This window comes from Silene latifolia, chromosome Y (genome assembly GCF_048544455.1).
Source record: "Silene latifolia isolate original U9 population chromosome Y, ASM4854445v1, whole genome shotgun sequence".
Lineage (NCBI taxonomy): Eukaryota > Viridiplantae > Streptophyta > Magnoliopsida > Caryophyllales > Caryophyllaceae > Silene > Silene latifolia.
In genome coordinates this window covers 22782933-22795598 of record NC_133538.1, presented here as the reverse complement: position 1 = coordinate 22795598, position 12666 = coordinate 22782933, and the positions used below count along the sequence as shown (strand labels likewise).

At 41.9% G+C, this 12666-nt stretch overlaps 1 protein-coding gene across 1 annotated transcript; it reads right to left on the bottom strand.

Annotated features, from left to right (window-relative positions):
- Positions 1-9247: 9247 nt before the first annotated feature.
- Positions 9248-9610, bottom strand: LOC141627720 (uncharacterized). The gene has a single exon (XM_074440945.1). It carries the CDS (start codon positions 9608-9610, stop codon positions 9248-9250), a length of 363 nt encoding a protein of 120 aa, XP_074297046.1.
- Positions 9611-12666: the final 3056 nt, after the last annotated feature.

Below are 12666 nucleotides of genomic sequence, written 5' to 3'. Positions count from 1 at the left end.
TATAGAGGTCACGAGTTAGTTTTCTTTGACATTCGCATGTCACACGATTTTAAGCCATCACCCAAATTAATTCATTCACGCAGACGCTAGTTATTCGTTCACTTAAAATGAATTATAACTAAGTTGATGGGATCTTCCTCGTATAAACAAAAATTGAGAACGGTCTTTATAGGTCAAACTCCAATGAGTCCCTTCTTCGTCGGTAGGCATAATATGACCCCTTCTACGTCGGGTAAGTTGGAACCGATTGACCTATTTTATCTCAACACTATGGTCACTCGTACGATCCTGTGACTATGGTGGACTATAGATAGGATATACGGAAATCTATCGACCAAGAGTTCTTCCAGAAGAATTAGCTAAACAGTTGGCTTATCAATTTACAGAAATTGAGTCTTGGGATCACTTGTATCATTCTTGAGGGAGATCAATTATGCAAGTGCATTGAGTCTACACGTTAAAATGAATTTTAAAATAGACTTAAATCACCTCGATGAGTTGCTTATTTCGTTTTGTTTTTCTTTCTTTTTCAATGTAGATCACGTTCTTTAACTGCAAATAACAAATGGCTGGTCACTTGAACGACCCAATGCCTAGTGCCACATTGGACCGTGAGTCCTGGCTTCGGATCTTCATGAATCAGATGAATCAGTCAACTCGACTGAAGAATGATGGATCAAACTTCGCGGACTGGGAGGCAGCATTACGGAATGCTGCCGCTGGCGACGGAAGCTTCAGTTCTGCTTGAGCCCATGCCGTCACACCAGGCCCACGGCTGGAGTTAACGAGATCGACAAGTATAACGATTTCGCCTTGGAAGCGGGTGCGATTAAAAACGTACTCATTTTTGCAATGGAACCCAATTTGCAGAAACGCTTCATAGCCCAAGGTGCAAACAAGATTTTCACCACGCTCACCAAGGAATTCTCGAAAGCACCGAGAATCGTGACCTATGAGCATACCACTCGCTTCTTTGATGCGAGACTCGAAAGGGCCAACTGTTAGCCCACACATTCTCGCATGATTGAGAATGTCGAGAAGTCGGAGACCTTTGATTGTAAGATCGGCGAGAACATTGTGATCGACCGCATACTTCACTCACTCCACGATGGTTATTCGCAATTTAGAGCGAATTACTATATGAATGATTTGAAGAAAACTCCCCATGAATGGCACTCCCTCCTCGTGCACCGAGAAGGACATGAAGTTCGGTGGGAGCATGAAACAGGATGTTCTCGTTGTGACAAACAAGGGAAAGGGTAAGGGCAAAGCTCAGGCAAACCTAGCAGTAGGTAAGGCGAAGTTCAAGAAGTCGGGTTCAGGAAAGAGTGGTCCTGGTGAGTCGAGCAACTCATCAGGCGCGACAAAGAGCAAGAATGAAAACATGGAATGCCATCACCGCCACAAGATGGGCATTGGAGGCGGACATGTCCTGTTTATCATGAGGACATAAAAGCGGGTCGCGTTAAACCTGTTGGTATGTCTTCTTCTTCTACTTTTATTCATATGATTGAGATTAACCATGCAAGTTACGGAACTTGGGTACTAGATACTGGTTGTGGTTCTCATCTGTGTAATCATGTGCAGGGCCTCCGAAATCTCGAGCCTCTCGTAAAGGGTGAGGTGGACCTGCGTGTTGGGAATGGAGCAAGAGTGGCTGCCATCTCAAAGGGGACATATGTGATCCAGCTTCCCAGCGGATTTGAGTTGTCATTATATGACTGCTATTATGTTCCTAGTCTTTCCAAAAACATTATTTCGTTTCGCACTTGACAAACTTGGTTTTTCATTTGTAATAGAAAATAATGCTTGCATTTTCTCTTTACACGATATGATTTATGGCAAGGCAGTCTCCATGAACGGAATTTATGTTTTAGATCGACGCAACCGAAATATTACACGTAATGAATAAAAAGTTAAAGGTTGGTGACAAAGATCAAACGTATCTATGGCACTGCCGTATGGGACACATTAATGAGAAACGCGTAAAACAGCTCATTAAAAATGGAGCTATCTCGGCCTTTGATTTTCAATCATTTGGCACGTGTGAATCATGTCTCATCGGTAAGATGACTCGTATTTCCTTCAAAGGTGTTGGAATGCGGCTGCGACCTATTAGGTCTCATACACACGGATGTATGTGGTCCTATGTCAATCACCGCACGAGAAGGCTATAGGTATTTCATCACTTTCACGGATGATTTAAGTAGATATGGCTATGTCTACTTAATGAAGCACAAAAGTGAATCCTTTGAGAAATTCAAAGAATACCAAAATAGGGTACAGAACCTACTTGGTAGAAAGATAAAAACACTACGTTCAGATCGTGGTGGCGAGTATCTTTCTCACGAGTTTGATCAACACCTTAAAGACTGTGGGATCGCCCTACAGTTAACTCCACCTGGAACACCTCAATTGAATGGTGTGTCCGAACGGAGAAATCGAACACTACTTGATATGGTTCGATCCATGATGAGTCACACGGTTTTACCTGATTCATTATGGGGTTATGCTCTTTGTCATTTTGCTCTAATACTTAACCGAAGTCCGTCTAAAGCTGTTGACAAGACTCCATATGAACTATGGAAGGGAACGGTCCCTAACTTGTCCTTTATACGGGTTTGGGGCTGCGAGGCTTATGTCAAGTGGAGACCTGAAGATAAGCTCGGCCCGCGATCGGTCAAGACATACTTTATAGGTTATCCTAAAGGAACACGTGGTCATTACTTCTATTCGCCAACCGAACAACGTGTTTTTTTTGCGGCTAGTGCGACATTCTTAGAGAAGGAATTTCTCGAGAATGCAAAGAGTGATAGAACCTTCGACCCTGTCGGAGATTCCAGAACCAAACACCGAGCAACCATTGGAAGAACCTATTCCTTCAATCCCGGCTGCAGTGAATATTCCTGAGGAACCTAGGAGGTCGGGAAGAGTCTCTATTCCTCCAGACAGATACATTGGTCTGGTCGAGGAACATGACATAGATGACATTCTACTCTTAACGAGTAGTGAACCCGCAACCTATAAAGGTGCCATGACTAGTTCTGACTCAAAGCTATGGCTTGAGGCCATGCAATCCGAGATGGACTCTATGTATGAGAACAACGTATGGGATCTTTTTTACTTACCTGCCAAGGTTCGTCCCCTTCAATGCAAATGGCTTTACAAGATAAAGCATTCTCTGTGGAAGGTCGACAAGATATCTACAAAGCACGACTAGTTGCTAAAGGTTTCACCCAAGTGCCAGGTTTGCACTACGATGAGATTTTTGCACCCGTAGTCATGCTGCGTTCCATTCGGATTATCTTAGCGATTGCCGCTTTTCATGACTATGAAATTTGGCAAATGGACGTGAAAACCGCCTTCTTAAACGGTTTTTTGGAGGAAGAGTTGTACATGGTACAACCCGAAGGTTTCATCGATCCAGCACATCCTAAGAAAGTGTGCAAGCTTAAGCGTTCCATTTATGGACTTAAGCAAGCATCAAGGAGTTGGAATCATCGCTTCGACCAAGTGATAAAAGAAAATGGATTTACTCGATCGGTCGAGGAACCATGTCTATATATCAAGTCGAGTGGGAGCAAGATTGTCTTCCTAATATTGTATGTTGACGACATACTCCTGATTGGGAATGACATACCTCTCTTAACTTCGGTGAAAGTATGGTTGAAAAACCATTTCCAGATGAAAGATCTGGGAGAGGCACAAAGAATTCTAGGCATCCGTATCTATCGAGATAGATCACGACGGATGCTATCTCTCAGTCAGGAGTCTTACATAGACAAAGTCCTAGAGAGATTCAGCATGACTAACTCCAAGAAGGGGTTCCTTCATATGTCTCCAGGGGTGCATTTGAGCAAGTCTCAGGCACCAGAGACACCGGAAGAAAAAGAGCGCATGGCACGGATACCTTATGCCTCGGCAATAGGATCAATCATGTATGCCATGATATGCACACGTCCGGACGTGGCATATGCATTGAGTATGACAAGTCGATTCCAACAGCATCCAGGTGAATCACATTGGTTGGCTGTCAAGAACATTCTTAAGTACCTACGGAGGACTAAAGATTGGGCATTGACTTATGGAGGCGAACAAAAGCTATGCGCAAGAACCGATTCTGTGCAGATGCTAGCTTCCAAACGGATCGTGATGACTCGAAATCTCGGACTGGATTCGTTTTTACTCTTAATGGCGCCTTCGATCAGTGGAAGAGTTCGAAACAAATGTTATTACAGATTCTACGATCGAGTCCGAGTACTATGCCGCGTACGAAGCTACAAAGGAAGCGATATGGATGCGTCAATTCTTACATGGGCTATCTGTAGTGCCCAGTTCGAATGACCCGATCACCATCTATTGCGACAATAGTGGTGCCATCTTCCAAGCTAAGGAGCCAAAGTCTAGCAACAAGTCTAGACATGTACAACGGAAAGCTCATCTAATCCGGGATTACGTGGAGCAAAAGGCAGTAGTGATAGAAAAGATTGCTACAGATGATAACATAGCAGATCCTCTCACTAAAGCATTACGACAAGATAAGCATGAAGGGCACGTAAATTCCATGGGAATTAAACGTGTTCCTAAGTTGTAGTACTCTTTTATGGATTAGATTCATTCGCTTTTGTACCCTATACAACATCATCGTTTTGATATTTTATATATATTTTGTTTTTCATGTGGATTTGTACGACAAATTTTGAACACCACAAAGTGAACTGAACGAACATTATATTTTTCAGTCCTTAATTGCCCACATGAGCTGATAACTCTGGCAATTATTTTGTGACGTTGGTTGATGGTGGGTTCAACGAGCCATAAGTCAACAAAGTTGGTGACCAATCACAGAGGCGATTTATACGGATATTTCGCAGGACACAATTGTGACAACGACGTGGAGTCCTAAATGTTTTATAACATTCGGTGCCCGGTCGTGGATAGGACCTCCATAGTGATCCTAAGAGTCGATTCTTTTGACTATCGACTGTCTCTAGAGACAAAGGCAGATTTTGGGTGACTTTGGTTTCTTTCTCACGGTCATCCGTAACAGGGGGCCAAGTAGATTGTTTCTGGGTCATTTCATGCTGTGCTTAGATCGGAAGGAGTTCGAGTTGAAGGAAATATTCAGCCTTTATCAGGTACTCGATATTTCTCAGGGCCACTCGAGGAGTCAGAATCGAAATGCATGGCCATGCTCGGATACGGATTCGTTTTATCGGTTAAGTTACTCTCTAGTCGGGGAAACCACTCTAGATCCAGATCGATTGTAAAATACGACCTTTGTGGATCCGGATCCGCAAATTGTTTTACATTGAGTGGGAGAAATTTTAAATGAATATGAGAATCGGTTATCGCACATACACTTGTACGGACAAGTGGGAGTTTGTTGGAGCTGTGTCCTCCAGTTAGTGCGGATAACGTCATTGCACATACACTTGTACGGACAAGTGGGAGCTTGTTGGGGTTGGTGTCCTTAACAGTTAGTGCAAGGACTTATAAATCTCTAAAAGGATCAAAGGGTATACTTTGTATCATAATCAGTTGATCCACGTTTATCAATAACGGTTGGCTTGCTAGATAAGTTTGACGTTATTGTCATATTGATGGCGGTGATCAACTGGTCCCTAAAAGTCACACCTATAGGATACGTTTGAGTGATGTGACGGTATGAAAATACAGTCATGTAGATGCCAATTTTGACTAACCAGTTAGTCTGAGTTATTTAACTAATAATTAGTTAAAATGTGATGTTGAGATATTTTATTTAATACGGATTAAATAAAAATGGCTAAGGCGAATTAAGCAATTAATTTGTAAAATTGAATATAAGCGTTTTATATTTAATTAAATGTATATTGAATATAATTATACAATACTGTTTTGTCGGACATGTATTAATAATTCAACTAACCCGTATTATTAGTTGATGCCTTAATTTCCGATAACCGATAATGTGATTTATAATGAAACCGCGTCATATACACTTAGCGAGTTATGGACCGGACCACGAGTTTAAGTGAAGAGAAAATGAAAAGCCCATTTGGGCTCCTCTCACTCGGTTTGGCCGAGGCTCCCATAGACAAAAGGGGAGTCTTCTCCTCTTGTCTAACCTAATTCATTTTGCTAAAATAATTAGGGTTTTGGGAATTGTGCCTCCTGAATCCCGGATCTCTCATCCAACACAAACTCACAAAACAATCCCCTCGATATTGCAAGGCAATTAGGGGATTCTCTCTAGCACAAGGGCATTACTCGGACATCTTGGGTGCAACGATTAGGAGGAGATCTAACTTGATCTCTCATTGCCTTTTGCACTAGGACCGAAGGTTATTTCTATATCTTTGTCGTTTCCTTGTTATTTTCGTTTCATGACTATAAACTACATATAATTTTTGCGTTATAATCCTATAATTAAAGGGTATTATACGGATATTACCCTTCAGCAAGGTCATCGACCTTCGAAAATTAGATCACTTCGGAAAAAGATTGAGTCTTCGACCTTGGATTTGAACGACTTTTGAAGAATCTGGCCTTAGTCCTGGATTCTGAGTTTGAAATCGGGAGTATCCGTCGTGGATATATGATTACTTTAATCATCGATATTTTGCAAAAGATTGGATGATCTTTAAAATAGCTTAGGTCTTCGACCTGAAAATTTTAAATTTGAATTTCGAGATAGAGATCTTCCGCTGAGGATTATTGATTTTTCCAACGATATTATTCCCAGAACGCAACTATCGAGATGCGACTCGTACTTCATACGACCCATAAAAAAACTTAGCCTACTAAAGGTGTGTGAACATCTATCAACTCGCTAGGGGTACAAATCTAAATTGACCATTCCGGCGCGCGAAGTAAATCAAAAGTCGACGACATCAACATGAGTTGAGCACAAAGCCCGAGGCAGGCAGCCATCCGGCCTGAGGGGCGTGTAAACCGAGGCCAACATGACACCTTGCTTCGGCGGCACTCTAGGGCTTCCTAGATGTGTTGCCTCCTTATTTTCTTTTTCTTTTCTTCTTTTTTTCTTTTTCACCCCTTTTTCTTCTTCTTTTTTTCGGCTTTTTAACTACTTATGCTAAACAAATATGGCTCTTTGAAAGACTTCGATTATCTGCCCAACCATCCAAGAAATATCATGTGAGCAGCTTCAGCTCTCGACCACTGATGTGCGTATTCGGCCAAAGGTCGCCTTATTTGCTTGAGATGTTGACTATTGGGGCAGGGTCCCATATTCGTGGGGTCTTACCTTGGCTTTCAATGGACTCATTCACGGGTCTTTCAGATATTAATAAAATAATATACATCACACTGTCGGGCCAAGATCAGTTCATCTATATCTAGCCCGACCGAGTACTTCGTCAATTCGGCCGCCGACAGACTGTTCCAGCCGTTGAAGCTGCTCGTGGGCCAATATTCGATGTTACCCTCTCTAAGTGTTAAGCTTGGCTCTAGGCTTGGAATTGTAGGACTATTTGGCATATTATAGATCCACCAGAAATGACATGGGTTTCTCCCTCTTATCTTAAATGGGATACCGAACCAACGTTTGAAGTTAGAAGGAAACTGCGGAAGGACGATGCTGTGGATTGGAAGTATCACCAAGACATCTTGCTGAACAAATCTTACTTCAAAGAATAATTCTCGACCCTTTCTCAGTCAGGACCTGGGACCGACAAGAACTCTAGGACTGAACCTAAGCCTCCAAGTGTTTGGCAAAGGTTGGGTTCGACGGCTAGCAATATGCCGTCTTTGGCTGACAGGCTTGGTCCTCGACCGAGTGTAAAAGACCGTCTGGGCCCACGTGAAGAAGACGTGACTCATTCAAAGAAACGGGCTAGGGTGATGATGGGTGAGACATCATCTCGACGTGATGGGCCTCGCGACCCGGGTTCGGCTTAGGCTAGGACTTAGCTTAGCTTTTTCTACTATCTATTATCTTCTATTATGTTGGGTGCTTTCCTTCTGCTTGTGTGTGATGGGCATAGCCCAAAATAAACTTTGTAGTGAGCTTCGCTCGGAAATAAAGAATAAATAAAAAACTACTATTTATTATAAATTCCAATTTATGCATAAAAATTCATTTTTGCATTATAAAGTTTACGGTTGTACTCTTTTAGAGAGTTTCCTACGTATCTTCTTTGCAACAGAATCAAACCGGGTACGTAGTTCTCCCATTGAAAATATTTCATGCAGCGTCAACAAATGTCAACAACTTATGACTTATTCTAAAAACAAAGCAATTCGAATATTATTTCATAATATTTGAGAATGAGGCCTTTTCAAGGGTTTTACTTCTTCAACTGATCCAAATTTGTAGGATTTCCAAAGTCATTTCCGTCCAGATCCGTCAACCGAACAACACCTCCCGACAAAATTTTCTTTACCAAATATGGGCTTGTCCAATTTGGCTTGAATATACCCCTTGGGTCTGCTGGTAGTAGAGCTCGAACTGATTTTAGAATCAATCTCCTTCCTTGATTCCTCGTGGTTTCACCTTCTTGTTAAAAGCTCTCTCAATCCTCTTCTGATAGAGTTAGACATGATAGAACGCATTCAAATGACGTTCATTGACCATCACTAAAGAGTCATATCGGGCTTTAACCCAATCCGCTTCGGCAACTTGACTTTCCAGAAAGACATTACTTCCAATTCAACTGGTTGAACTGCCTCCATTCCATAAACCAAGTAGTAGGGAGTAACTCCTGTGGCTTTTCTAATTGAGGTACGGTATCCCCACAACGCGAATGGTATCTTATCGAGCCATTCACGGTAATTATCCGGCATCTTTCTCAAAATAGCAGCAGCCATTTTGATAGCAGCCTCTGCCGCACCGTTTGTCTGTGGTCGATAGGGTGACGACTTGTGGTGCTTTATCTTATACCTCTAAAGTATAGTTTTAGTTTTAGCTTAAAAATGATTCCCGTGATCACTGATGAACTCATGTGGTACTCTATATTGGCAAATGATCTCATTCTGAATGAATTTTGCCACTTGCTTCGCCTTGAGTTCTCTATAAGACTTAGCTTCAACCCATTTCGTCAAGTAGTCGATTGCAACAAGGATACAGCAATGTCCTCTCGTTCCGGATGGGTTACCTTTCCAATAATATCGATCCCCAGGTTGAAAATGGCCAGGGTGACGTCATGGTATACAACATAGAGGGTGGTACATGTTGAACATTTGCGAAAATCTGGTAATTATTGCAATGCCTGACACATCTACGACAATCTGTCTCCATGGTTGTTCAATAGTAACCCAACCTCATGATTTTTCGAACCAACATGTGCGCATTCATGTGTGGCCGATACTCTCCGTCATGGGCTTCTTCCATAACTTTATCGGCGGTCAATTTATCAACACATCGCAACAGAACACCTTGGGTCGTTCTTTTGTATAACTGCCCATCATCAGCATTAACAAATTGGGATGCCAGAATTCTTAAGGCACGCTTCCCTAGTACATCAAGGTCGATACGGTATTCTTCCGTTTCTTTGTACCTTAGAATAGCCATATACCAAGGCTCAACTTCACTTTCATCGGTATCATCAATTGCATTCACATAAGAGGGTGACGATCTTCTTTCAACACAAATTGGCATACGGTCCATATACTCGGGAATATTAATTAACGCGGCCAGTTTTGATAGTGCATCTGCAAATTGATTTTCATCTCGCGGAAGATGAACATATTTGACATCATCGAAGTATCATTCTAATTCTTCGATCCTTGCTTGGTATGGGGCCAAACTATCACTTTTGATTTTTCACGACCCAACTACTTGATTAATCACAAGGGAGGAATCCCCGTGTACCTAAAGCTCATTCACGCCCAAATCGAGCGCGCTACGTAAACCCAAAAAACATGCCTCATATTTCGGGGCATTATTCGTCACGTTAATGTCCAATTTGATTGAAACCGGAAAGTGTTCACCCTTCAGAGAGATTGGGAGAATTCCGACCCCGTATCCCATATAATTCAATGTTCCATCAAAGTATGGCTCTCACACATCATCTTCTATATGAATCACATCTTCGTTGGGAAATGACCAAGTATCCACAATCTCAATTTCTTTGATTGGGTTGTCAGCAAGGAAATCGGACACTACCCTTCCCTTAATTTCTTTTAAGGGTACGTATTTGAGATCAAACTAGGATAGCATAAGAGTCCATCTCGACATTCTACCATTGCGCACCGGTTTTTCAAACAGCTACTTCATTCGATCCATCATCGAATACACTCACACCATAACTGAGCTTATAGTGTCTTAACTTCTTGGTTGCCCTGATTAAAAACACGTCTTTTCTAAAGGTGTGTTCTTCACTTCATATTCCAAGAACTTTTTACTAATGTAGTAAATAGCCCTTTCTTCTTTGTTGACAGTTTGGGCTAGCATAGCCCCCTTTGCGGTATCTGTTACGGTTAGATAAAACGATAAAGGTAGCCCAGATATAGGTGGGCTAAAAACTGGCGGGGAGGATAGAACATCCTTGACTTTGTCAAATGCGGCTTGACATTGATCATCCCATATTTCATGTCCCACGGCCCTCAATTTCTTAAAGATCGGCTCGCATATCATCGTTAACTTAGTAACAAAGCGGCTTATGTACTGTACACGGCCTAGAAACCATCGGTTTTGCTTCTCGGTCTCGGGATAAGGTATTCCCATTATGGCTTTAATCTTTGACGGGTCAACTTTGATGCCATGGTGGCTAACGATTTCGGCCAAAAGTTTGCCAGAAGTAACTCCAAATGCGCATTTCTGCAGGTTCAGTCTCATCTTGTATTTTCGTAACCTCTCGAAAAACATTCTCAAAGCGTAGAAGGAAACTGCGGAAGGATGATGCTGTGGAATGGAAGTATCACCAAGATATCTTGCTGAACCAATCTTACTTCAAAGAAAAATTCTCGACCCTTTCTTAGTCTGGAACTGGGACCGACAAGAACTCTAGGACTGAACCTAAGCCTCCAAGTGTTTGGTGGCAAAGGATGGGTTCGACGACTAGCAATAGGCCATCTTTGGCTGACAGGCTTGGTCCTCGACCGAGTGTGAAAAACCGACTTGGCCCGCGTGAAGAAGACGTGACTCCTTCGATGAAACGGGCTAGGGTGATGATGGGTGAGACATCATCTCGACGTGATGGGCCTCGCGACCCGGGTTCGGCTTAGGCTAGGACTTAGCTGCTTAACTTTTTCTTCTCTCTATTATCTTCTATTATGTTGGGTGCTTTCCTTCTACTTGTGTGTGATGAGCATAGCCCAAAATAAACTTTTTAATGAGCTTCGCCAGGAAATAAAGAATAAATAAAAAACTACTATTTATTATAAATTCCAATTTATGCATAAAAATTCATTTTTGCATTACAAAGTTTCCGGTTGTACTCTTTTGAGAGTTGCCTACATATCTTCTTTGCAACAGAATCAAACCGGGTACGTAGTTCTCCCATTGAAAATATTTCATGCAGCGTCAACAAATGTCCACAACTTATGACTTATTCTAAGAACAAAGCAATTCGAATATTATTTCATAACATTTGAGAATGAGACCTTTTCAAGGGTTGTACTTCTTCAACTAATCCAAATTTGTAGGATTTGCAAAGTCATTTCCGTCCAGATTTGTCAACCGAACGACACCTCCCGATAAAATCTCCTTTACCAAATATGGGCCAGTCCAATTTGGCTTGAATTTATCCCTTGAGTCCGCTGGTACTAGAGCGTGAACTGATTTTAGAATCAAATCTCCTTCCTTGATTCCTCGTGGTTTCACCTTCTTGTTAAAAGCTCTATCTATCCTCTTCTGATAGAGTTAGATATGATAGAACGCGTTCAAATGACGTTCATTGAGCATCACTAAAGAGTCATATCGGGCTTTAACCTAATCCACTCCGGAAACTTGACTTTCCAGAAAGACGGTACTTCCAATTCAATTGGTTGAACTGCCTCCATTCCATAAACCAAGTAATAGGGAGTTAATCATGTGGCTTTTCTAATTGAGGTACAGTACCCCCACAATGCGAATGGTATCTTATCGAGCCATTCATGGTAATTATCCGACATCTTTCTTAAAATAGCAGCAACCATTTTGTTAGCAGCCTCTACCGCACCATTTGTCTATGGTCGATAAGGTGACGACATGTGGTGCTTTATCTTATACTTCTAAAGTATAGTTTTAGTTTCAGCTTGAAAAAGATTCCCGTGATCACTGATGAACTCATTTGGTACTCTATATTGGCAAATGATCTCATTCTAAATGAATTTTGCCACTTGCTTCGCCTTGAGTTCTCTATAAGACTTAGCTTCTACCTATTTCGTAAAGTAGTCGTTTGCAACAAGGATAAAGCAATGTCCTCTCGTTTCGGATGGGTTTACTTTTCCAATAATATCGATCCCCCAGGTTGAACATGGCCAGGGTGACGTCATGGTATACAACATAGAGGGTGGTACATGTTGAACATTTGCAAAAGTCTGGTAATTATGGCAATGCCTGGCACATCTCCGACAATCTGTCTCCATAGTTGTCCAATAGTAACCCAACCTCATGATTTTTCAAACCAACAAGTGCGCATTCATGTGTGGCCGATACTCTCCGTCATGGGATTCTTCCATAATTTTATCGGCGGTCAATTTATCAACACATCGCAATAGAACACCTTGGGCCGTTCTTTT